Raw genomic sequence first — 27,869 nt, 5'->3', positions numbered from 1 at the left:
AGTAGCATTCGTTTTATCCCAGTTCTTAAAGGTATTTTAGCATCTTAATTAGAATAATGAATTCCTTCGACCTGTATATTGAATTTCTGGTGCAGTCTTTGTGCCCTGCCCATCTCTGTAATTGTTACGCTGTTAATAAAAATAATTGTTGTAACTTACCCATCTGTGTCTTGGTGCCCTGGGGTCCTGAGCTGAACCTGTGTGGGGAAGAGTTGGGTCTGTCGAGCCCCTCACTCGTAAAACCTGAGGTGGCGTAGTCGGTTTGAGAGTCTAGCTTTGCACCCATAGAGTGTGACAGTCTCATCCCCAGCGGCGGTTCGGGGGTAATGACCAAACCCCCCTTTTAATGTACAAAAAATTGCAGAAGACATAAAATCACTGGATTTATCTCCACATAACCTATTCCCTGTCCCGCAATTCATGCACCCAATCAGCAGCTATCCCTGCTCTATAGGCTACAACACATGTGGGTTTTGTTGTTTTAGTTCCAAAACTATGAAGACTGAAATTTATACATGACAGTAATTACATCTTCATTCTTTATTTTCAAGGGAAGGATCATTTGCGGCGCACATACAATAGAGACACGTGTTGGGCAGTCTCTGGCCTTCGACCATCAAACTACAAAATGCTGGGAACGCCAATGACTTAATGTATTCATTTAGGGAGTGCTTTAACATCTGCCTTGGATTAATAACAGCTATAACATGTATAGACCTGTTGTTTGGTACACATCTTACTATTATTAGTAGTAGAAGTAGTAGAAGTAGTCATTATTCTCAATTATACTATATAGGCCTACGTATCGGCTAGTATGTTTTTTGTTGGTAATATATTACTGCTATTGTTTGGTCTCATATGACATGTTTTGGCTGTCCTGTACCACACCTTGTATTTCTCTTTATAATATAATGTATATAATGTATAATGTATAATGTTATAATGTAAAAACAGCTTAATTACTAGTGGGGGCTATTTCCATTATATGATCAGTGATTAATGATAGTAATCATTTGTATTATTACTCTTACATTTACTCAGGCTAACTTCCATAGACTCAAGAACATGAACATGTTACTACAGCTGCCAACCTACTGACTTTTACACACGATTACTGATGCAGACGACTAACCTCAACTATGTTATGTTATGTGACAATGCATACTACCAAAAAATAATACCGGTTATCATATATTGTGCAAAATTAAATTAAAATTCTAGTAATTAGTATTATTTATTGGTCTCCACTTTTTTGTGTTTTGCAATCGACAGCTTGAATACAGAGTAATACTGCTCCATCTTGTGGCGATACTGGGCTACTGCCAATCAATCTTGCACTAGTACACCTTACAGTAGTGCCTAATTTAGATATTTATTTATTGTAATTATTTTCTCTCTGCCTCTCCCTGCCTCTATCACACACATCCACAGCTCTCCTCAGCTGGGTCCCCTCACAAACCTGACAAAAACACACACAGTACAACAGAGTGCTGATATTTATATATTTTTTATAAAATGTTTTTATTGGTTTAAATGGAGGCTAATTGAAATGATTCAGATTTACAGCGTGTCCCGTGGCATCGACTTCTGTCTCCCGATTTATCAAATCGGACCGGTACAAACCTTCACGATTCAATATAAACTAATATAGAAAATAGAGGTTGTTACACATGAGCAGTTATTGTTGACAATAATTTATATATATATATATATATATATATATAAATTTTATATACTGCAATACATCTCTGAACACAACATACTATAGAGTAGAACAGGTTAATAACAGAGTCTATTGACAACACCTCCTCATCAGAACACAAGAGTCCTCGTAACAAAAGAAGCACCAGTACAGAAATGAACCACAACTGTGTCTGTTTCTGTACAGATCATAAATTGCTTAACAGTTTCATAGGTAGGCTTATACTGCAGCCTTAAAGTGTTACATCACTGTTTTGTGTTGATTTCTCATCTTTTTGAGAAGATAAAAAAGGAAGAAAAAAAATCAGCACAAGAAAATAAAAGTGAGGAAGCAGAGAACACTGTGCTGGTTTTAATGGGCCACAGAGAAACAAACTGAAACAAACATGGGAGAAAGACAACAAAGAGTTCAAGTCACACTGCCCTGCCTCTTGACAGACTGAGGGGCTTGTAGGATTCTTCCTTCTTTGGAAACGCCTGCTTTCACTCCCTGAACCATCAGCCGGGCCCGGGGGCCTGGGGCGAGCGGAGAGCGCGGGGGGAAACTCGGCACCAACAGCTGCCCCACCGTTTGAGAACGTAGGATCAAAAAACGATGTAAACGTATGCGTACATATACATGCCTGAAGGAATTGCTAAACCAAATGGATGTGTGCTTGACTCTGTACCCAGGATCTACAGCACTGCCCCCGACTCTCCCCTCAGGCACTTGCTTGAGAAGACCAGGCTGGACACAGGCCGACCCTATCATGGACCCCAGGCAGTTTGGCAGGGGACATAGCACCCCCCTACTGGCACTTCCTGGCCAAAGCAGCACTATCACACTCTCCCACGGACCCGTTGACATTTATAATCCACCCTTCTCTCTCCTACAGGACCGGACTGGGCCCCGGGGTCAGCTGGGAGTGACAGTGCTGCCTGACCGGAGGTGTGCTGGGGACATGCACTTACCCCTGACCCCACCCACGACACACCCAACCAGGTTCAATGCAACCCCAGGCCCTCTGGCTCCATAAGTGCACAAGCTGTGGTCCCGTCTCCACTCCACTCCACGCCACTCTGCACACCCAGGAAACCACACGAAAAAAAAAATCTAAAAACAGGATTGTTGCTTCGTTTGCAAGTTACACATCAATGCAATAATGACTTTGCACAAATCAATGTTTAAAAACAACAAAAACATGAAAATAAAACAACCTCCTTTCATTTATTTTTTTATTTAATCTTTTTAATATTTCTAAGTTAAACAACAACTACATTATCAAAAGGCAAATAGTAGGTATATTGCAACGCTCTCCCTAAACCTCTCTTGTCCACACTCTCTCTCTCTCTCTCTCTCTCAAGACTGTCACACACCTCAGACCACTCACACAGGACCAGTCGGTCAGTTGGAGCAGGGGGCGGGATTGGCCTGGGCACGGACTCCTCTGGAACAGGAAGAGCTGGTGTTGGGGGGGGAGGGTGATGGCCGGGGCTCAGTGGGTCCTGCTCATGGCCCCGCCCTGCACTGTGCAAACCACCTGGGATTCTGGGATGCCCTCACCCGCCTTTCCACCCCTCTTCCTGCCCAATCTGACTAAGAGCAGTCTTTATGGTGGGGGGGGGTGGCAGGGCAGTTTCCTGTGTGAACTCACTGCCTTCCAGAGCGCGTCCCAGATCAGGTAGCAGTAAACGATGCTCAGGCGTGACCAGGGCGAGCGAGTGTGCGTCAGGACCCCCCTACCCAGAGACCCATCGCATTATTGCACCATCATTGCCCCCCCGCCCCCCCGCCCCCCCCGCTCACAAACAGACAAGAAAAATGAAAAGCAGACAGCGCTGGTCTCCTTGAAAGTAACTGGACTATACCCGATCATACCCAAGCCCCCCCGCCCACCCACGCAGGTGGAAACTGCCCTGATCTGAATGGTGACGGGTGACCAGTGCCCTCCCCCTCAGCTCTGACTGCTGGAGACCAACAGAGGCGGCGGCGGTTCGGTCTCTTTTAGTTTATTCTCTTTTATTTGGGGGGGAAGGAGGTATTTATGGCTGTAAAAAAACAAACACACAAAGAAAGACACACAAAAAAACAAGGCCCAGATTTTCCCAGGAGGTTGAGAGGGTGGTGGGGGGGATTGATACATCTTTGTTGACCCCCCTCCCTCTCTCCCCTTCGCAGTTTCCACTGGAGGAGGGAGCGGTTGCATAATTAGAGTGGAAACCAGCGCTGCCCGAGAGGAGTGGTGCATCTCTGTCTCCATTAAAGTGCTGAGAGAGGCCCTGCGGAGGAGCGGGTTCCGCAGTGTGGCACAGATCGGCCCCCCGCCGCCTCCTGCTCTGGCCCCTACACCCCCAAGCCCCTACACAAGGAGTCCCCCACACTCACTCACCACACATCCACACAAAACAGGTCTCAGATCAATAGAGGTTTTTTTTTTTTTTGTTTTTTTTATATTAAAAAATAGTGCAATATTTATTTTCAACATTTATATAAATAACTCTAAAATCGTGCTTGATTTTAAGTTAGTTTTTCAGCTTTTCTTTTCGTCCCCACAAGGTTAAACACGCTTTGAGTTGGCACCCCGAGTGAATCTGCCAGTTCACTTCTCTAGTTTTTCAGACTGAACAAAAACATACAGAAAACAAAAAACAAAACTATTTCTCTTTATAATCCGTTTTGCTTTTACAAAAATACCCCAGCTCTCGCACTGACACTCATCTCTTACTATACATATTGCAGATCTTTCAGATTATTTGTTTTTTCTTTTTGTGCAAACGTTTCTTAAAAAGTGAAGGAAATTAAAGACAGAGTAAAGCATTCATGCGCTCTGCTCCACAGATGAGTCCCAGGGACAGTGCCGAGCCCGACCACTGCCGCTCCGCAGGGGAAAGACACCGCACCGGTCTGCAGACGAGAGGCCACGCCGTCTTGTGGGTGCGGTCAGCACGCCGAGCAGAAAATAGTCGTCCAAATGTAAAAGGAAGACTTCTAAAGACTTTTGAGCAGTTCGAATTAAGAGCGGGCGTTACAGAGGTAAGTTGACGTGGTGGAGCTCACAGTGCAGCCCGAGACACCCAAGCTGAACGCATTCCTGTGAAACACTACAAGGGATCAGACGATTAACCCTGAAAAAATAAGTAATGATAATAACAATAACAAGAACAACAGCGATAATAACCGAACGACAACAGAAACAAAACGAATGAAAAATAAATAAGTAAAAGCAAAAAAATGGATTCGATTTTTTTCAGCTTTCGTTTTTTAAATTCCTCAGTATATATAAAAACAATATATAGAAAAGCAGAAGCTGTGAGCACGGAGACGCACGCACACACACACGCACACGCACACACGCGCCACGAGTAAATATATACGACCGAGGGAGGAGAGGGGCAGGAACTGGGTGTCCCTGATTGTGGGACGGCGCCCTCTCCTCGGGTGTGGGGGGCTGGGGGGCACAGTTGGTTTTGAATGAAGTGCACAAAGTGTCAAAACCACCCTAAAGAACGCCCCCCCCGCCCCTGGCCTGGCCCATCCCATCAGAATGGCTGCACCTTCTGCTTCTCCTTGTTGCGTGCATTTGTGCTCTCCAGACTGCTGAGCTGTGATTGGTTGAGTCTGTGGTTGTGATTGTGGCTGTGGGGGTGAGGCTGGGGGGCCGAGGTGGCAGTCTGCAGGGGCTGCTGCTGCTGCTGTCTCTGGGGGGCAGTGGTGGCGCTACCCGGGGGGTAGTAGGCCGGGCTGGGGGGCAGGGGCGGGCAGTGTCCTATGACCTCGCTGTACGTGGGGGGTGGCCCCTCCAGGCGGCCCTGGCTGCCGTAGCAGGAGGCGCTGACCCCGGAGTGTAGGCTGGGGGGGCACATGGAGGTGTCGAGGAGGTCACTGTCGAACACGGTGCGGTTGGGGGGGGCGCGCACCGACTCACGGTTAAGCTCCAGCTGCTGCTCGGGGTCTCGCAGCTGCAGGGTACACGGCCCCTGGTAGGGGGGGGGCTCCTCCCCGTCCGACAGGGAGATGGTGGGGGGCAGGTCGATGTTGTGGGGCAGGTAGGGGTAGGTGGGCTGGAAGCGTGCGAAGCGATCCCTCTGCAGGTACGACGGGATGGGCAACCGGTCCGGGGGCCGCGGGGTGTACATATGCTGCTGGGAGGAGAGGAGAGGAGAGGCAGGGAGGAAGGGAGAGAGAGAACGTAACTAGATGGACGAATACATGTGGGAGCACATACAACGCACACAGCTGAGGGAGTCTGAAGCTGTGTTGTGGTGTTCCTAGTGGAGGCTGCGCTTGGTAGTGAGCCCTAAAGACTGGCGAGGCTCTGCGGCCGGCATTGAGGATTGATTTAATCCCGTTTCCTATGCTTGTGTCAGTCTTAACATGCTAATTGGTTAAAAATCCGTCGTACCTCTGTCATTCCACTGGAGGGACCTGAGCCGTCAGACTGCCACAGGCTCCCATCCTGGGGAGAGGGAGAGAGAGAGAGGAGAAGAGAATTAGAGGTTGTTGCAGACAATTAGGCAGTTACACAGTTGTGTCACACCTGAACACTAGAGAGAACCACACATGAGCACACATATACACAAACACATACTTACAAACACAGACAGACACAGACACAAAGCTCAGCGTGTGAGAGAGAGAAGTGCAAATGCCACTTGACTTTGAGCTCAGCACAGGAAAGATCAGTTTATTTTTGCAATAACAAAATAGTGACGTAATAGGGAATGACTGGCAGTGCCAGTACTTTGTGCCCAGAGTGCAGGGCAGCATGCAGTACCCACATGCACCACCAGATGGGGACCGTTTCCTCTGTAAAAGGACTGATAAGCGGTGGAGAGTGGAGAAGAGCAGGACACAGCAGTGCAGTGGAGGACAACCACAGCCGATTCCTCTCTCTTCTCAACAGCTTTCTCTGCTTCCTGTTTCCCTCCCTCCCACCTCTTCTCCTCCCTCTCTGTCCTCTCCTCCACCTCCTTACCTCTCTCTCCATCTCTCTCTCTCTCTCTCTCTCAGGCAGTGTGCAGTACTCCCACACTCTCCCACACGGTCTCGCTCTCTCACGCGCTCTCCCACTCTCCCACTCCCACACCCTCAAGCTCTCTCTCTCAGGGCAGTACTCACGGAGGCAAGGGGCAGGTGGCGGCGCCGGGCCTGGCTGTGCCGGCTGATGAGGGAGCGGGCCGACAGCTTGTAGTGGTTGAGCAGACAGGTGATCACCACCACCATCACCATGAGCACCACCACGATCACCAGGATCTGCACAAACTCCAGCTGGGCTGCAGGGGCACGGAGAGAGAGGGAGGGTTAGATAGAGAGACAGAGACTTTGGGTCCAAAAAAATTAAAAAACAAAAAACAAACATGGCAACACTCTCAACCGACCGACCGAACAGACAGACTCTCAGCTCGGTAGGCTGCTTCCATAATTGGCACAGACTGTGCTGGCAGGCTGCAGACACCGTCCCCCTGGCAGCGTGCCCGCCTCGCCGCCCAGCCCTGCTGTCTGTGGCACAGGGGGGGCAGCATGTCTGCAGTCAGGAGCCTGGCCACACTGGGGGCTCAGGGAGTGGCTGCCCCCCACCCTTGCTAGACTGGGTACAGGACAGACCCCCTCCCCTCTGCAGTGCCAGCTGGGGCTCAGGGTTGGACTGGACTGGAGCAGAGCCACAGTCTCTCCCCCCAGGTCCCAGACAGGCCAATTCAACAGAAAGTGTACAAGAGTAGAATTCAAATCAAAAAAAGACAAAGACAAAAACTGCAAACGAGGTAGATTTAAGAAAATGGAAAATATTTTGATGGTCATCCTCACAAACATTTACTGGTAGTCAGAGGTCAGCCCAGCCCACCTCACAGGGCAGCACAGTGTAACTCAGGGCAGTGAGCGAACGGCCAGCGCTGTGTGTGATGTCTGTGCACCCCCCCACCCCTGCCGGCCTGCGTGATAATCTGAGTGGCTGTGTTGTCTGTGTCTGGGTCAGGCTGACTGCTGGGCCTCAGGCAGGGGCCCTGCTGAGACAGTACTCAGCACAGTGTGGCACTCAGGAGCAGAGCTGATCACACTCCTGGGAGAACAATCCACCACAACACACTCTCCCTCCCTCCCTCTCCCCCTCTCCCCCTCCTGGCCCGCCGTGTCCCCTCTTGCTCCTGTGTCTGAGAGACGTCAGGGCATACAGCAGAAGCAGGTGGTGCAAAGAGCAGCCCAGGAGCCAGAGGCCAGGGTGGGGACATGCAGAACTTGCTAACTGGGGGGCCCTCTCTCATTGCCATGGGTTTCCGTTTGGCTCCCAGAGCAGACGGTACACGATGCAGGCTGATGGGACACCCTGTCCTAAATGGGGAAGGTTAAAGGTGATGGGGGATCCCAGGCAGGGAATACCTCCTCCCCTCCCCTGTCCTCCATATTCAGGGCATTCCCAGTCACAGCTGAGCCAGACAGCTCTAAGCACTCAGGCAGACAGGAGAGGGAGGGGGGAGGCAGTCTTGCGGTGCTTTATATTCTGCTCAGTGCAGTCGCAGACGGGGGGGGGGGTTCCTATTAGAGGGGGGGGTGCGAATCGCTCATGTCTGTAACCCTGTCTGTAGAAAACTGAGGAGGGGAGGGGTAGGAGTTGGAGGTTAAGGGTTCATGCAGTTTGTTTGCAAATCTGCATGTGAATAAGGGGGGGGGGGCACTAGGGAGACAGGGCAGAAGACAATGCAGTGCCGTCCTGATACGGAGACAGTTGAGGGCAACACAGGGCAAGGAGGGGGTAAATTACAGCACCCCCACCTCGCACTCCCCTCCAGCCCTGAACAAAGCTCTTGTGCATGACTTTTTTTCGGCAGGGCAGGACAGTGTGGAATCCCAGCCAGCGAGGCGTCCCCACTGCACCCACTCCCCAAAACACAGACCACACTTTTTTAAATGTTTATTTATTTTATTTTAAATGTATTGATCCATTTATTGAATCCCTGTTCACCTCTTCACACAAACAAAGAGGAGAACAGGGAACGCGCCTGGTCCTCTTCAACAATTGCAGTGTAACCAGGACCTAGCTGGCATTGGCTCTGTGGCAGTGATCAAGGCCCCGGTGGCACAGGCAAGCCACCGCCTCTATCCACCAATCACAAGAGCTTTTCAATAAATTAATAAAATAATAAAATAAACCATTGCTGAAGAGGATTTAAAATCAGATTAGGATTTCAATACATAAATTAATACATATAAATGCCAACAAGAACAACAAAAATGCATTTGATTTCCAAGTGCCTGAGCTGCCCAGACAAGGGGAGCTGTAATATCCCAATTCCCCCCCACAGCTATGCTCCTCCCCCAGCCCTGTTCTCAGACTCCAGAGCTGCACACACTGTACTGCTAACTTGCTAGCATTGTGAAGTGCTGAGGTACACACACACACACACACACACACACACACACACACAAATTACAGACGACATTTTCAATGTTGTTCCCCACCGTGCTGTTCTCCCTCACAGCCAGCCAGTCAGTAGAGTGGCAGCCCTGGCCTGGCGAGGCCGCAGCGCAGGTAAAGAGCCCTCCCCACTGTCTGACATTTATGAAAATCTCATCTCGTTATTAGCGCCAGTGTCTGAGTCGGAGAGCGAGAGAGAGCGCTCATTCTTATTCCTCCCAGCCGTGTCTCCCCGGCCCGGCCCGCGGCCTCGTTTATCTCCTGTCACCGAGGGCACGAGCCCGGCTCCCCCTCATTTGAATATGAAATAAATGGGAAAAGCCAGATGAGCACAGCGCTACAGTACAGCTCTCTGGTAACACAGACACTGTCTCCATGTCTCCCCTTCTCAGACACACACACACACACACACACACACAATCTTGATACCTCAGTGTGTGTGTGCTTGTGTGTCTGTATCTCTCCCATACACAGAGAACCTAACTCTGGCCTGGCAGTGGTATGAGCCACGTATCCAGAGTCGCAGTCACCGAGTGCTCCGAGAGAGCGAGAAAAAGAGAGCATGAGATCCCACACAACACACGCACTCAAATTTGGGTGTGGGCACACAGCCAGCTGCTCCTCTCCCTGCACACAATCCCTCCCGGCCTGCCTACACACAGCATCGACATGAACACAGACCGCTCTCCCCACGGCGCCCAAGCAGAACAGGCACAAGCCAGCTCACCTGTGCCCCCGCCCCCACCCGAGAGGATCAGCACTCTAGACATGCGCCCACACAGCTCAGCACCCCCCCCACTGTTTCAGACACTATTTTTATCCCCCCCTTCAGCAGTCCAATTGAATTACTGATAAAAAACAGAATATATATTTTCTTTAATTATTCACCCCCATGTATCACACTTTGATGTGCCCCACCTCGCAGCCCAGAACTATGTAATCAGTGCCTCTCTCTCTCCGTCTGTCTCTTTCCCTCACTTTAATCACATTCTCACACGGCAATCGTCTCATCAGGCTCAGACCCCGTCGCGTTTCCCAGCTCCGGAACTCGCCATACCTGCCGTGCACAGACAGCCCGAGCACGCTGGCAGACATAACACTGTCTGCTGCGAACCACAGAATAACCTGAAAGACTGCGGCAGCCTGCCAGGAGTTTCATTTGGTTACACAGTGAGGAAACAAAACCAAACAAAACTAAACAGAACAGATAGATAGACAGACAGACCGAGACAGACAGGAAGAAAAAGAAAGCCAGCCAGGATTTGTTTTGTTGGTGAGTGATTGAGTGAGTGATGTAACACTAACTCAATAGATATTAATCAGCTGAATTTGACTGCTCGCATTTACATTATTTGTCATTTAGCAGACGCTCTTATCCCATTTAAACAGCTGGGCATTTTACTGGAGCAATCTAAGTGAAGTACCTTGCTCAAGGGTACAACGGCACTGCCCACTCAGGATTTGAACCCACAACCTGCCAGTTACGAGTCCAGAGCCCTAACCACAAATTGCATGCTGCAATCAAAATGAGCTGCAAATTACGTGCACTAAAAAAGACAAGATTTATCGGTCTCCAAGCAAGTGGATTGCCTGGACCCTAAGGCATTGGCACGATGAGCTCTTCAGTGGGGATAAGGAGAAGCGCACTACTCAAACTGAAGGAGGGCATATCGGTAATCCCTGCACTGTTGTGCCCCACCCCTGCCACCCCGATCCGGTACAGGGTCCGAGCTCCGAGTGATGGGAGAGGAAGCTAAATGTTGTTGACTTGAGCTGTGGGTTACAGAGTGACACTCGCACTCTCAACCCAGGGTCATACTCTCTCTATACACTTACACTGCCCCTCTGTCTCACTCCACACTGTCCATACACTGCCCCTCTCTCTCAGCGGCTCCAGTGATCTCTGCCGTGCCTCACAGGGACTGTGTTCGAATGCCCAGATCTCAGCTTATTGATGTGTGAATGCCACATCCAGTAATATTATATGCTCACTGTGCCCTGCCCCTCCTCCGTCTACCTCACTTCCCCACCCCACCCTAGCCTGGGTGTCCCACCAAGCAGTTTTACAAATTTTGGCAAGTACGAAACAGCCCGTCCCCAGGAATGGTTTAAATGGAAACTAAGCAGGTTACGCCCCCAGAAACTAGGAGTGTGAAGCCCTGAGACATGGGTCTCGGACACACAAAGACACCCTAACACTCACTCACACTAGCTAATACTGTACATGCACACACACACACGCTATTACACGCAGACACACTGATGCTCATACACACTGAAATGCCAGCTGTGATCGGGGCCTGGCAGCTCAGTAGTCACACACGAACAAGTAGCGCAGAAGTAAAGCAGCAGAGGTCTGTCTGCCATGCACACTGATTCACAATTAGTCACCACGGAGGTGTGCAGGAGAGGGAGCCGCACTGTACAGCGCACTGGAGCCGGCGAGACCGGAGGAGTCACAGCAGTGACAGGCACTGACTGCCGTGACCTGTGCAGTACTGGGGATGCCAAAGCCCTGGTGTATGACGGGGTGTAGAGGTGACTGTGACTTAGTCAGTGCAGTGTCAGCTGTGATTATATGGAAACATGAATCACTACTGCTGGATCACTGTGAGGGGGTGCAGCCAGTGAGCCCGGAGCAGGACACAAGCTTATTGTGTGTTTGGAAAAAAAAAAAAAATTAAACTCTTTTGAGAGAGGGGGGGTTGGAGAGAGAAGAGGAGAGGAGAGGAGCGCAGGGAGAGGAGAGAGAGTGATGAGAGAAGAGAGGAGAGAGTGATAAGAGGAGAGGAGAGCACAGGGGCTCCGCTGGTCCCCATTGATATTCATCAGGAGGTCTCAGCATTGTTCAGCCCCTGCGTCACAGAGCGGAGACTCGACATGGTGTCTAGACAGCGCCGACAATGAGCACCTCGGCCCAGAGGATGCCCCCACCACGCTGCGCCTAATTACAGATGGACACAGACACTGGCAGACAGACTTTCACAGAGACTGGACGGGGGGTAGCTGGTAAAGTCAGTGTCGGCCTGTAGATCTTGTTTAAATAAACGTTACTAATGTGCTTCACAAATCCAGATTTGTTTGCCTTTTAGCCATCAGCTGTCTCAGGCACGGTTTCCAGGGCCAAGACCTTTGAGAACAGGAACTGCTTTATATAGGAGTTGATGATAAAATTGTTATTAATATTACATAAACAAAAACAGGATTGAAGCTTGGTTGTACAGCTGATCATATAGATATACACCAATCAGCCATAACATTATGACCACCTGCCTAATATTGTGTTGGTCCCCCTTTTGCCGTCAGCAGCAGATCCTTTAAGTCCTGTAAGTTGCGAGGTGGGGCCTCCATGGATCGGACTTGTTTGTCCAGAACATCCCACAGATGCTCGATTGGATTGAGATCTGGGGAATTTGGAGGCCAAGTCAACACCTTGAACTCGTGATTCATCAGACCAGGCCACCTTCTTCCATTGCTCCGTGGTCCAGTTCTGATGCTCACATGCCCATTGTAGGCGCTTTCGGCAGTGGACAGGGGTCAGCATGGGCACCCTGACTGGTCTGCGGCTACGCAGCCCCATACGCAACAAACTGCGACGCACTGTGTGTTCCGACACCTTTCTATCAGAACCAGCATTCACTTTTTCAGCAATTTGAGCTACAGTAGCTCGTCTGTTGGATTGGACCACACGGGCCAGCCTTCGCTCCCCACGTGCATCGATGAGCCTTGGCCGCCCATGACCCTGTCGCCGGTTCACCGCTTTTCCTTCCTTGGACCACTTTTGATAGGCACTGACCACTGCAGACCGGGAACACCCCACAAGAGCTGCAGTTTTGGAGATGCTGTGACCCAGTCGTCTAGCCATCACAATTTGGCCCTTGTCAAAGTCACTCAGATCCTTATGCTTGCCCATTTTTCCTGCTTCTAACACATCAGCTTTGAAGACAAAATGTTCACTTGCTGCCTAATATATCCCACCCACTGACAGTGCCATGATAACGAGATTATCAGTGTTATTCACTTCACCTGTCAGTGGTCATAATGTTATGGCTGATCGGTGTATCTCTCTATAGATCTATCAATCTATACTATATAAATATTTATGCGCTTCTGCGACTCTCCCCCTGCAACTGCCATGCAGAAAGCCAGCAGCGGCAAAGAGACCGGAACACAAAAACTAAACCAAACATCTTCAAAACAACTCGTTTTATGCCACAGGCTATAACCTGGAGGAGCACCTCAAGGGAAACCTGAAGGCAAGATTTGGCTTCAATGCTCAGGTTGAGCAGCTGACCACAGGACTGCACTGCTGCTGCTGACCAGGGCCAGGCGGAGCCGACCTGGGCAGAGCCCCTTTGCTGGAGGGTGTGGGGAACTGAAATGCAGGGCTGACCAGGGGGAAGGACTCCAGTCTGCTATTGAGCTTCTGCACCAGCATTTCAGCTCCAGGGAAAAGACTGGGGACAGAGGGAACATGCATGCATACACATACACACACGCACACAAATAGAAAGGGCATCTGTGGGCATGCAGGCTCAGCACCATCTCTCTCCCTGGCCCTGCCGCGGGGGGCACAGGGGGTAGTGGCGGCTGGCCGGATCAATCCTGGAGCAGCGGATGCTGCTGCTGCCGTCACCGCCACAGCCTGAGCTCCTTGTGTTGGATACCCAGACCAAACTAAACAGGATGAGATTGTGGGCAATGAGTCACTGCTTCCACTTGGATTAATATAGCAGGAGTGTCAGTTTCTGGCTGCATTTCCATCGCCAGGGTGAGGGAGTAATTCTGCCCGCTCAGTGGACAGTTCTGCACAGGCAGCTGCAGGGTCCACGGTCAGGGCAGGGGGAGTGCAATCACATGCATATTACCATGCCCACACGACAACCACCCAACCAAACAAAGAATAAATCAATCTGCTGCAAAAGCCAGCGTCATGGATTAAACATGACAGTGCGCCAGGGAGACGGCGGGAGCCGGAAACAGCACTCGGACAAGAGGGGTAGGGCAAGCAGTGCAGCACCCACACTCACACACACAGCCATTACACACACATACAAATCTATTGTTTTATTATTTCTTCATTGGGGCGGGGGTGGTTAGTGGGGTGGGAATGTTTGGTGTCTAGCAGTTATTAATAACTAACAAACAAAGGCTGACACTGGGAGATGGAGGACTTAATTTGTGAGTAAGACGGTAGGTGTTGGGAGAAGAGTGTGTGTGTGTATACATATATAAAGATTTAAAGCCCAGCTCTGTCTATTGTTTTGAAGTGACAATGGTTGCCACCAGACCCCAGAGCCCAGACCCATGTCTCCAACCCTCCCTGGTGACAATGAACCCTTTTGCTTTCTCCCAGGCTCCTCCCCCTCATACCTGACCCTTGACCTCTGAACCTCTGAACACAGGCACGGCCGGTTGCCTGGAGACCAGACAGGCACGCCCTCCCAGCAGACCGGCAGCACAGGCCACGCTAATAATGCAAGGGCTCAATTGTTTTTTTTGGGGTTGTTTTCTTATTTTATTTACATAAATCTGAATTCTTAAGACAATGCACTCCTGAAGGGCTCGGACGCACCCACAGCCTTTTGTGTCGTGCCTGTAGTGACTCACAGGGGCAGCAGTGCGCCTGCATTCATGTATACAACTCACACACACTAGTATTGTTGCAGAGTAACAATTGAGAGTTAAAAATAAAACAAACGGAAAATGGACAAACTACAGTCCACCTTTGTTACAAAAGCCTCCAACATAACAAGAGAGAGAAAATCAATTAAATTACATCAGAACTTCACGCAGTGTAATGCTTGTATGGGTTATTAGGGTTCAGACGAGGCCAGGAACCCGTCTGGCTCCTCCACCCTGACCACTGCAGGGACATGAAAGTCAATCGCTGCCCTTGTTGCAGCAGAAGAGACCCTGACTTTAGGGCAACTACAGCTCCCAGTGGGGCCAGGCACAGCAAAACCCACTGCCTGCAGACTCTCAGACAGAGTCCACTTCCATGCTGGGGCAGAGACCCACTGCTAGTGTGAATAGCAAGACTTCTCAGTGTTCTTGTGTCTGTTGTGTTGCGTCTGTCACGCACAAGCTGCTCGAGGTGCTGGCAAACATCTCCCACGGCCAGCCCCTGCGCATTGCAACCCCTCTCTGTCCACTCCTCTCCATCGCCCCCTGTCCCTCCTGAGGGGCTCAGCCCAGCATCACACCCAAGTCCAAGCCCCACTGTCCAGGTTGCTGCAGTGAGGAGCAATGGAGGTGCCACCCCCCTCTATCTATTTGGCGTACTTTAAAGATGTCCATGCAAATTCAATCCCACTGATTTACCTGAGCATTACACACCTGGGCTGAATGCCATTATTACAGATTAATTAATCATAATTATACCCACAGAAAGGATGTTAATTATTGCTGTACAAGGATTCAGAACACTGTCTTATTTATGTATTTACACGCGCACACACACAAAACCCCTTAGTCTTGTGGAAAGTGCTAATACCTTTCAGTGCTTTAATTTACTGCTCTCTTTAAATTGCAAAAAATATGCAGAAGTTAATAAGGCTTGGCTGGCCAAACACAATTGAATGTCAGTCCCCCCCAAAATATGCACCATCCCTCCCCCCACACAAACAAATGTATGCAGATTATTCAAACTCAACCCCCCACCTCCTCCTCCCCACAGCCCTGGGGATGCAAATGACAGTGCGGCAGACAAAGGGTTAAAGAGTTCTACCTCTCCCTCTGCTTGCTCTCTCTCACTCCATCAGTCAGTCAGTCAGTACTGTATTCCCTTTTTGCATCATGTCTAGACAGCTGGAACAAAGGCCGGTGAAGCAGAGGGAGGGAGAGAGGGAGGGGTGGAGGGGTCAGGCTACAAGCAGTTCTTGGATGACTTCAGCCCAGGTGACTGCTCCCCCAAACAGACTGGTTGAACTAAGCACTTCCAGGTGAAAGGTTACAGGGCAGCACCAGTCAAACCATAATGAAGTCAGATTAGGAAAGCTAAACTGAAGCTGTAGCTGGGAACAGCCTGTGAAAGAGCAGCTTCTGCCTGGGAACTGGAACCTGTATGAACGGATCTTTAAAAAAATAACAAAAAACAAAGAAAAATCAAACCAGAAAAACAACACTAAGCTCTCACCGCAGACGCTTCTGCTTCTCGATTTATTATTATTATTATTATTATTATTATTAATAATATTAGTTTTTGAAAAGGGGACGTTTCCCCAAACACTTTAATCTGCCTCTCCAATGAAAACGAAAGGTCTCATAAGATTAACACCAACAATCAAACAAACAAGTGAGCGAGCAAACCCATAGTCTTCGCTCAAAACCACAACAGAGCTGGACAGCCCGACAACAGACTCTGGCTACACGAAATACTGCTTCAGGGTCAGATATAAATCTTGGGGAGACCTTAACCTTGGGGGGGGACTTATATGAACTTCTGTAAGTGAGGCTGCTTGCGCACCAACACGAAAACTGTGTATTGCCCCTGTCCCAGTGTTGCCCCGCCATTGCCACACCACACTGCACCGAGAGAGAGAGAGATGGAGGGGGCGGGCAGTGGCTGGCATAGCTGCTGCTTGGCTTATCAGTGTTTTTGTCATACCAAGGGCAAGCTGTGTCACGCCTCCGAGTCAGAGCCGTCCCCGAAGCGCCGGCCCCGTAGGGACCCCCGCAGGTCACCGTGGCTGCAGGGGAGGCCAGGAAAATAAAAATACATGTGGAAATGAACCAGGGCATTGTGTCCCTGTCCGCTCCCAAAAAGCCGAGGCACAGACCAACACACAGACGCTTCCCTTGGCTTTCCTGATCAGCCTCCCTCCACCTCGGGTTTCCCAGTGTCCTCTCTCCCCGGCTGTCCTACACAGCCCTCGGCCTCTCACCCTCTCTCACACACCAGACAGAACCATTGGTCTTTTTTCCTCCTTTCTATGACTGATGCCTGTTTGGCAAACGGGCTGCCAAATACCTGGGTTGGCATACTGGAAAAAAAAAAAAAACTGGGGGGAAAACCAAAAGACACTTCAACGTGCAGGAATGCACACCAATCAGATAGGAAATCAAAGACTCCTTTGTGGAGTTTGCGTTCCCCCCCATTCGGCCGGTGTGTTTGCTCTGGAGCGAGACCAACTCCCGCGCTTGCGTGAGTTTCAGAATCGCCTTGCTAGACATGTAAACCGATACTGCCATCAATGCTGATTGATCAGCCATCTCAGGGGAGCGTGCAAAAAAAAGAAATTAAATTGAAGGCATCTTTTCGGAGAGCTGCATACCAGATGTCCCTGGGGCCCCCACACAGTGCTCTTCCACCACAGTCCCTACACAGTCTATCTCAGGCCTCTAGCTTCAGTCTGGGGTGAGGCGAGGGGTGGGGGGGCAGGCTGTCCAGATTGCCATGCAGCCGTGCACTGCTGGAAATGGATACAGGGAGGTGTCCAGCTGTGCTCTTGCCCACAAGCCTCTCATACCTATGCAAACTTGCTCAAAATAAAGGCAACGACCTTGGGAGGCCCAGCCACCTGCTTCTGGCTGCTCCAGTGCCCTGCAACTCGTAAAGCACTGAAAACAGACCCAGCTGGCCACGCAATGAGTCCAGCCTCTGACTGGAGCTCACCCGCAGGGACCCCAGCCAGCTTGGGCGCTCACCTGCCGCCCCACTGTATCCCCGCGCTTCCTCATCCACCCTCCCCCAGAACTGCCTACAAAGACATCTTAGACACTTTGCCCTTCTTTTAAGGTGTCCATACGTCACCAGCCATGAAATATAATGAAACAATTACTGGGTTTTATTTTAGAACTACGCTAATCCTCCTCCTCTGCGTCTCTCTCTCGCGTTCTCCCCGTTAAGGACATAGCCAAGTTGCAGTTTGTTAATATTCTGACACCCTTCCAAATGAATTGGCAACCACCCTCTCCCCCCCACCCCCCGAGCTGCGCACAGGGTTGCTAAAAAAAGCCAGGCAGCGAGAGCCCGGCGAAACAGCTGCACATTGCAAAGCGGAGCGGATTCCTTGGAGAAATTACTCTGCAGGGCCGTTAGGAGAGTCTCTGATGTAGTTATTAGACTTTTATTAGTTTAATTTATATATATTTATATAATATATATATATTATATTATATAATTAATTACACACACAAACACACAATAGGGCCCAATATCTATATTAGATTTCGCCCCTCGTCTTTACACAACAGCGACGGCCGGACGGTCTGTGCATCGTGGCTCAAGGCTTACAGTAGCTGGTTTGTGGTTTTAAGATTGATAATAATTTCTCCCTCTAACGACGCGGCTGGGCAGCAGCAGAATGCGACTAACCACTGAACATGTGAGCAAAAAAAAAAAAAAAAAAAAAAACGACGCAGAAGAGAGGTGTGCAAGGCAGAGATGCTGTCTCCCGTGAGGGTCCAGTACAGCTGTCCACTAGATCAGTGTCCCGGGACCCTGTAGTGAACTCCGTCTGTGGCTCTGTGCCAGAGGTAGACGTGTGTGGGCTGAGGTCTCTGCCTGTGCGTCTCTTTCTCTCTCCTCTCCCATCTCATATTCACACTCTCTCCCTCTCCCTCTCTCTCTCCAGTCCTGACTAGCTAGCCAAGCACCTGTGTTGTGCACTGTAAGCCGATGGTGAGTTTGCAATATACATTCCCAGACAGCGAGTCAGGGGGAAGGAAACGGCTGAGTCAGACAGGAGGACCTCACCCCCTCCACCACCACATCCACCACCTCTCCTCCTCCTCCTCCTCCTCCTCCTCCTCCTCCTCCTCCTCCTCCTCTTCCTCCTCCTCTTCCTCCTCCTCCTCCTATCCCCCGGCCGAGCAAGGTGACTAATACACACACTTGCAGCAGCTGTCACTACAATGCCTAGCAGAGCATTCAGCTGCCAAGCATTTCCACTGACAGACACAGATCCGTCTCCCTTCCTCGACTCCATTTTATACGCCCGGATCGACACTTTGCACGGTACAGCCCCCTCGCGCCCATGGGTGCAGTAACTGCGCCAGGTGAGCACTCCACGCACCGTGCGATTCCACCCGAGAATTGTGTTTGAGCCGAGCCGAGCCAAGGCCTGTCCCCCCAGGATGCTTGTCCCGAAAGCCACGCCGGGTCACCAGGCAGCCTTAGGGTCTGTTCCTATACGGCAGTGTTCTGTGCTGCCCACCCCACACACTGCTCAGGAGTTTCTGTACCACCAATAGAAATATCCCTGGTCTGGAGCTCCCAGCCAACACAGACAACAAAGGACACGCATCCTAACACTGATTTCCCGTAGGGCATTCAGAGGAGGGGTGTGTGTGTGTGTGTGTGTGTGTGTGTGTGTGTGGGAGGCTGGGGAGTGGGGGTGTGGGGGTGTGGAGCAGCAGACTAGACTTGAGAGAGACAGGGAGGGAGAGGGCATAGGAAATTCAGCTCAGCCCAGCACAGCACACAGACTCATGTGCAATATCACTGTGGAAATGTTGTGAAGTAACACACCACCCACCCACACACACACACACACACACACACACACACTCCCTCACAGACACCCCCACAGAGCCTCAAAGACACTATGCTAAAGGATGTGCACAGTTAGCGGCTGGAGCTACTTGGAATGAAGCTGCCAGGTGCTATTTCTCTCCCTCCTGGTCTCTCTCCTCTCCCTCGTCTCCCTTCTCCTCTGCTCTCTATCGCTCTCCCCCTGCTCCTTTCTCTCCTCTCCCTGTGCAGATGTGTCACGGCGGCAGCAAGACCGGAGGTGCGAGGTCAGACGGTGAGCCAGCTGCGTCTGTCAATGACTGCGTGCTGACTGGGAGGGAGTCGGTGGTGGGGGGGGTACAGTAGAAGAACAACAAAGGCAAACAAAAGTGTGGTCTGCAATTACTGTACTGTCGGGTCCAGGCGGGGATAATTACAATGTATAAATAGCCCGAACGCACCGTGGCCCCAGGCTGGCTTTGCACACCTGGTTACGGTTTAGATATGTAAACTCGCCAAGCCGCCCGGCGATAGGAGCTGTATTCCTGAAACACCCAGTCAGACCGGCTCTTTGTTTGGGTAATGATTAAAAAGTCCCGACTGTAAACTGAAGGCCAGACGAGTTGCCCTTTCCTGATAAAGCGCTGTAAGGCTCACCACACCAGACATTTTAAAAAAGACAATGCGATAACCCCCCCAACACACACACACACACACAGGATCTTGTTTCACTTAGACCAGCCACCTTCCTCTTTACAACAGGGAGGGTTGAGGCTGAAGGTGTAGCCACACACACACACACGTTAAAAAAACTACTTTAAAAACTGGGTTTGAAAGCAAAAATTAAAACGCACAATTTGCACGATCTTATTAAAAGTTGTACAAGTATAGTAAGAACGGGTGGCATCTTCGCTCCGGCTCCTGATGAACCCGATTGAGCGCCGCCTGGCACGGACCACATGGGCCGGCCACCTGAGCCCTGACGCTGCCCACGCCAACAGGGTCACACAGGACGCCAGCTATCGGATATCCAAAGTTTTACAACAACAACAAAAAAGGTTTTTCAGCTCGCGGAAGAAGCGCAGAATCCCTGGCAGCTGTGGGGGGGTTACAGGAAAACGAAGACAGACCAGGAAACGTTCCTCACTGCATTGCTGGAGGTCCACTGGGATCGCCTGTGCTGAGAGCTCACTGCAGCCGTACGCGCTCACATCCCCAGTCTGCCCAGAGACAGGACTGGAGGTCACTCCCCTACTGTAAACTGTGCCAAGTTATATATCCCCAGTGCTCCCCTTTTATTACGAGCCCGATTTTATGGTCGCCTATGGGAGAAACCGAGAAGAGAGAGAGTGTTTGTGTCAATGTGTGTATGTGTGTGTGAGAGTTTCTATGTGTGTGTGCGTGCGTGCGTGCGTGCGGGGGTGGGTGTGTGTGTGTGTGTGTGTGTGTGTGTGTGGGGGGGGGGGGGGTCTGTGAGAGTTTTGTTTCGCTGGGTGGTCTGGGCTGTCAGTGCTGGGTCTACGTGGTCGGTGCGGTGTCAGCCAGAGTGCGTAGATGGAAAGTTTGGTTTTTATAAAGTAAATAGGAAATTCTGGCAAAATAAACACAGAGGGCGCATAACGAAGCAGGAAAGGAAGACGTGAAAAAAAAGAGAGGCCTGATTTGTAATTTTAATGTCACACAATTACAATTCCAGTCGTTGTGCGGGAATAAGAGGTCATGAACAGAAAGTAAAATCTGTTTAAATTTGAAACGTCACTCTTGAAATTTTAAACCAGCTCACACACTATAAATCAATCTGTGTGTTTGGTTACGTTTCACATAGTCTTTAAATAATTACATTTGGTTGTATGTTTTTCCTATTCTTCATTGGTTCCTTTTATTAAATTAAAACACAGTCCTTGGTTCAGATTAGCTTTAAAATAAAGTGTTGTTTGATTATTGGTTTAGGGAAACAAAAATTCCTTATGACGGAAAAAAAAAGATTCCATTATTACTTTATTGAAAATGTCTGTTGGCAAAATGACAAAACAAATGCGACCAAACAGATAAGGAAAATAGAGACAGGGCGACATCCGTTGAGAAAAGGAGACAGAAGAATGGCGTTTGATATCATCTGGTTTTCTTTAGTCCGCAATGGAGCAGGGCTCCTCCGACCCGCCTGAAGAGGGGAGGGTCTCTCAGCCGGAGCCCCCCCACAGCAGGCAGACGGGCCAGCCGGAGAGAAGCCATGCACTGTAACCCACTGCGATCCGGACAGAACCAGAGCTCAAGCAGTGGCAGGCTCTCCTCACACACGCTAACTCGGAGTCCAATCCCATAATAGATTATTCCCTGTTGTTTTTGTTCGTAAATTATATTGTTGCGCTCTTATTTATTATATTTAAGTGTATTCATTGTTTCAGTGCACGCTCTCATCTCTCCACCTGTTAGTTTTAAAATTGTCTTTTTTTTTTTTTTTTTACTGGCTCTCAGGGTTACTGCTGTAAAGATGTCAAAGGGCAAAGGTCAACCTGCATCTATCCACAGCCCTGCCTGAGGTCAAGTCAAGTTCAGTCCTCTGCTTTTTCAATAAAAACAAACCAATCAAATAAATAGATAAAACAAACACCCTAATAGAATATATCGAATTCCCGACACAGCTACTGCACTTCTTTTGGGCTACTGCAGTAGCCTATAGTAAGGGTGTGTTTTTGTTAACCCAAGCAGAGAAATACATTATAAAGAAATAAAATTAAATAAAATATAAACACAGACGATTAATCCAGGCTGGATGCATTATCGCGATGTTGCTGTAGAAGCAGACAGGGTCAGCTAAAGCCCAGCCTGCATCCTGCTGTGCAGAGCGTGCCAGCCCGCGTTTGTCGATTTTATTCTCTGCAGTTTATATATAACCAGACTGCTCTGGGCTCCTTTTGCGAGCAGGCGGACGGCAGGGGCAGGGCAGCCAGGTGTGCCGTAGCATGAAGTGGAAACCAGCCCTGCGTGCGTCCAGAGATAATCTCCTGTCTACGCACGGCACAGCGAGACAGCACTGAGCCAGCATTGAGCCAGGCCAGCGCACAGACTGCACAGCCCAGACAGGGGCCAACGCCAGAGCTTGCCAGGGCTCCAGGCCCCACCCCGGCTCCTCCATCTTCCCACGTCCCGGAGGACCACAAGGCACAACCCGAACACACAGAGCCAGCCCGTCGCAGCGGTCCAAACTGCCGAGCTATCCAGATGAGGCGCCGGTGACTGTGCGCTGTGGGGAACGGCAACCTTTCCAACACCCAGAACCCAGCAGTGAAGAAAGGTTTCAGATTCATTGCATGCCCCCGCCCAGCATTGCAGGGCATTGGACACTGCCCGTCTGGACAGGCACACCACCACTCTGGTCTTGGCTGGCTCTCTGTGCGGCCGCGTTTATTGCACACAATCAGATTACGTCAGCACTTTTTATGCGTGTGCTTTTGCCATTAGCAAACATCCTTTAGGCCTACATTATGAATGACTGCTTTACACCGGGCAGTCAGTCAATCTTTCAACACACTGTGGCTGGGAGCTGGAGGCTTGTGCTGTGCTACTGCTTCAGCAAACTGGCCAGAGCCATGGAGAAGCCAGGCATCGCTCTTCAATGTGCATCCACACAGTCAGGTCTGTCACTGCTGCACCCACCCCATCCCCAAATGTCTCCACAAGCCCAGCTGACTGCAAACCTCCCTGCAAAAAGAGCAATCAAAATATGAATGCATCATATAACAAATGAGAATACCAAAATAAAAAAACAGAAGACACTCTTTATCTTTTGTTTTAACGGAGGCTGTAGCAACACCCTTAATTAGGATATCACAATTTCTCGCACGCAAACCAAATGCAGGCCGAGATTTATTTGTAAATGCCTTCAGAGACACCAGGAGCATAACTCAAAGCAAGTGCGGAATTCAGTTTTGGTTTTATTCCAGTTCCACTCCTTTTCTTAATCAAGTAATCGTGTACAGTAAACACTTTACCAACACATGACCGTGTGGCACAGGGGCGCCCCCTCTTATTTTTGTGAGCAATACGAACATGTCAGAAAGTTATAAACAAGCAACTCTGCTATTGCCTTTAAAAAAGAAAAACCTTCTACAATTATGTCAGCACTTTAAAACACACGTTTCCACACACATGCATTCATCAGACTGCACTCATGCAACCCTGCCCAAAAAAACCAGGGAGCTACAGAAACACCTGAGGTGCGCTGATGGCCTAAAAACAGCAAACAGTACTAAACACCACAGCCAGGAATATATAAATCTACATTTTCTTTTCTGCTCTGAAAACAGCAATTAGCTGTTGAATGTCTAATTATAACAGACTACTAAGGCTAATCAACAAAGTTAAAAGAGCATACATACTGTTTAAAACTATACACACTATATATTTATATTAACCAATTATCCATTCAAAAAATAAAGAAAACATTTCCAAACAAAAGGCCCTGGAGACATCTGGCCTTTTCGGCTGGCACCAAATTGCTCCAACCTCTGTCTTTTTTTTTTTTTTGGTGCAGTCTCAACTCAGTACACCCCCACAGGCTGCCACAATAGGGAATCTTTGTTGACAGAACACAGTCTACAGTCTGAGTGGCAATTGTCCCAGAGTGGAGGCACTGCACGGGCCCCCCTCCACACACTGCGCTCTCCAGGGGGGGTGCAAGGGGGGAGGGGGCATCAGTCATGGAGTAATTTATGTGTAGGTTACGTTCCCTTTTTCTGCGGGTGTCTGGACACTCTCTGTAGCAAAGGCAGTGCTCCCCCCCGCGCGGTACGTACCGAGGGTCATAAATTGTAAAAAGGGGAATAAAAAACAGATGGAAACTCTGCCAAGTGATTATATATAAACTGACTGTCTGTACATTTATTCTGCCGATCCTTTTTCGAGATACCCAAGCATCAGGGAGTCTGTGTTGTTGTTTTTCTGCTCCTGTGGGAAATCTTATCATAGCAGGGTGCATCACAACAGCCCCTGCAAATCACAGCTGTGTTATCGCAGGCTGAGATGAGCAAGATAGTGCTGTCCTTACCAAAATATCATAAGCAAGCAAATACATTACTGCATCGCCCTGTACTACCAGATGAGTGTTCGGGACTAGAGGGGGCTGTCAGAACAATATGTTAGTCACCAAAAATTACTTTGTTATGCTAGTTCTGAGGGTTACGTGCACAGACACACATATAAAGACATATATGCGTGTTAGATTGTTTTACTTGATTTGAAGCTCCAGTAAATTAGACAGCCAAGTCTACAAGGGTTTGGGTTGACAGGTATAAGATCCATGTTGGTTACTGCTTAGCTGCACACACAACTATTCTGTAACTTGACTGTGCTGGCAAGACTTAATATTTTATGTGCGAATGGTATTTTATTGTGTATTAAGCGTTAAATGATGCAGTGTGGACAGAGACAAACAGGGTGATTATGAATAGAGCAGTACGAATGTTGAACGTTGCTTCATATTTGTACGGGTCTGCTTTCTTGACATCTAAATAAACACTTATGAACATGATTTACTGGCGAGAGGGCGATCTACAGTTAATTACCCAACGGCGGTATAATGACTTCCTTGTGAAACAGACATGGTGAATAATATAGAATCGCACACGTCTCTCTCTCTCTCTCTCTCTCTCTCTCTCTCTCTCTCTCTCTCTCTCTCTCTGTCTCTCTCTCTGTCTCTCTCTCTGTCTCTCTCTCTGTCTCTCTGTCTCTCTCTGTCTCTCTCTGTCTCTCTCTCTCTCTGTCTCTCTCTCTCTCTGTCTCTCTCTCTCTGTCTCTCTCTCTCTGTCTCTCCCAGTTTGTGAGGCGACTCAATAAAACAAATAGCACAGACGCTTATCAAATGGATACAGGAGCGTCTAGTGTCTGCGCACAGACTGCGCACCTGGTGTCCAGAACAACCCGTCTGACATCCATGTCTCACCGGTCTGGCTGTGACTAGACTTTGCCAGCTCCCCTCGACCTCTTCACATCAGAACTAGGAATAATAATAATAATAATAATAATAATAATACAAACATTTTGGAGATTCTTTACCATTCCATTGCATTATTTTAATTACAAATAAGGAAACTTATATGAAGTCTACTCACAGTTGCCAACACTTGGGCTGGGGGGTTGTGGATTATATAATGAGGCTTAAACCCATGGAATTAAAACACAGAGAGAGCTATCCGACACAGCTGACAGTGACGGGTGGGGGGATCTTGGATCTCCCTGCCCCGAGCCAGACCCCCAGACCCGGCCCGGAGCAGAAGGACCCCCGGTGTCTCTTCTCATTACCCCTCTGGCAACCAAACCTGCTTCCCTCAGAGCTGCCTTCTCTCAGAGAACTCCTACTTCTAGGATTGGTAGTTAACAATACATATATAAAAACTGGGGGAAATAATCAGTATATACACACACACATATATACTTCATATCATTAGGGTACCGTGAAGCAGACCACTAGTGTGAAAAAGCAAAGCTGGTCATTTGGAAAGGTATTTGAAGACTATTTTCCAGGAAAGTTATCAGTGTGCAAGGACTGGACAAGAGGAGACTGGGAAGAATGGCAAAGGGTATGATCAATTATCTGGATGGGACACAGACAGACCGACAGACAGGTAGGCAGACAGACAGATAAGCTACGTACACACATACATAGACACAGACGCGCATTCAAAACCAGAGCGCAGACTGATAATCAATGACAAGGACTTCAGTTTTAATTTCTATGCGCATCAAGCACGTCTCTGTCTGTCTGTCTGTCTGTCTGTCTGAAAGTACCGAAACGACCCGTGGGGGGGGGGGGTCCTACCAATCCGTCAAACAATCTTAATTACAGCCAATGTTAGAAACTTACACAGAAAAACGTAGACCTGAACTAACACAAGAATGGACCGAGAAACGGTCCCATTTAAAACCCCAAGCGAATCAAGAAACCTTCCAGACTAGACGAGCCGTGAGCACAGCAGTGAACACAGCACATCTTAATAACATACAGCAGAAACACAACCCGCACAGGAACATGCAAACTCCACAGATACGCGAGCGGCACTTACTGATCTCCATGCTGTGGAATGAAGTGGAGCGCTTGCAGTTGCATGTACAGGATACATTGGTCTGGATGGCCGCAGTACCGTTTAGACCCATGAAGTTGAGCATTAAAACCCGGCAGCTGTCTAGGGGAGAAAGAGTGTCACTGTGTCCGGCGCTGGGGCTCCGGTCCCCGCCGTCTGCTCCTAATAATGTGTAGAACAATGTCCCGCAGCGTCCGCGGTGCGGCGGCTTTATTCGGCGGCGGTGCCGACGGACACGGGTCCGCGCTCTTCTGGAAGGACGGCGGAGGATGTCGGGGGTGTGCGTCGGGTCCCCCCCCAGCCCCGGCCCGCTGCCTGTCCTGAGTGCCCCGGTATCTCCAGCTTGCTGCGCGCAGTCCGCTGCTCTGCTGCTGCTCTGCTGCGCTGCGCCGCCGGCCCCGCGTTCAAGTCCAAGGCGGCGCAGATCCGCTGGGGGGGCGGGGCTCCGGCTGAGGCAGACAGGGTGACGTCACTGCCAGACTGGGGCCGCCTGAGTGACGGGCGGGGCGACCAATCGTGGCGCCGCACCAGCAAAACCATACACAGACACTCGCCCCCTCAGCCAGGACCAGCGGTGAGCGGACAGACGTGATTATGATTGTAATTGTGTTATATTTTAATTCAAGTTCTCTATGAGGGGAAAGAGAAAATTAAACATGTATTTTATTCCCTTTGTGACGCGCACAGTGGTTACAAGTGAACACATACGACACAGTGGCGAGTGAGGTGCGTACGATCGCTTTATTATCAGATGGAAGTATCTGTGTATAACTTTTTTACTTATAAAAGTGTGGGGAGAAAATGGACAGACAGACGTGTGTCCCCTTTATTGGGGGTGTCAGGAGACGTGGGGGGGTCAAGAGAGGTCTTTTACGCAAGATATAACTCAGTCCTTGACACCTATGTCGCCATCAGGCCACAGTCTCTGGCAGAGGCACCTGACTTCCACGCAAAACTTATTTCTTCACTTTCCCGACGGCCTAACCCTGCGCCTGCCCCTTTAAATATCGGCCGGACGGAAAGACCCGCATTCCGCCGTGACGTTCCCGCCCCCTCAAGCCCGAGCGACAAACCCGGCCACCAATGAAAAGTTCAAAAGTTTGTCTCCCTGCTTCTGATTGGTGGGTGTGGACAGCCGGCGCCAATCAGGGGAAGGGGCGGCACCTCCAGCGTACACGTGGGCGGTAATGCCCTGGCGGGAGGGAGCGGGCAGCGCCGCACGCCGGCACACGGACCCGCACT

General features: G+C 49.7%; 1 protein-coding gene across 2 annotated transcripts; it reads right to left on the bottom strand.

The window, feature by feature from the left end:
• Positions 1–1,488: 1,488 nt before the first annotated feature.
• On the bottom strand, positions 1,489–27,030 carry pmepa1 (prostate transmembrane protein, androgen induced 1). Of its 2 annotated transcripts, none has more exons than XM_066702114.1 (4): positions 26,610–27,030; positions 6,800–6,954; positions 6,084–6,137; positions 1,489–5,823 (listed from the first exon to the last, which is right to left on the bottom strand). In XM_066702114.1, exons 1-4 carry the CDS (start codon positions 26,710–26,712, stop codon positions 5,221–5,223), a joined length of 915 nt encoding a protein of 304 aa, XP_066558211.1. In that variant the 5' UTR covers positions 26,713–27,030; the 3' UTR covers positions 1,489–5,220. The 2 variants fall into 2 exon arrangements, with proteins under 2 accessions (XP_066558211.1, XP_066558212.1); XM_066702115.1 differs by having other exon boundaries at positions 1,489–5,820.
• Between the last annotated feature and the right edge of the window lie 839 nt (positions 27,031–27,869).

Source organism: Amia ocellicauda, chromosome 4 (genome assembly GCF_036373705.1).
Source record: "Amia ocellicauda isolate fAmiCal2 chromosome 4, fAmiCal2.hap1, whole genome shotgun sequence".
NCBI lineage: Eukaryota > Metazoa > Chordata > Actinopteri > Amiiformes > Amiidae > Amia > Amia ocellicauda.
This window is presented reverse-complemented; position numbering and strand designations above follow the sequence as displayed.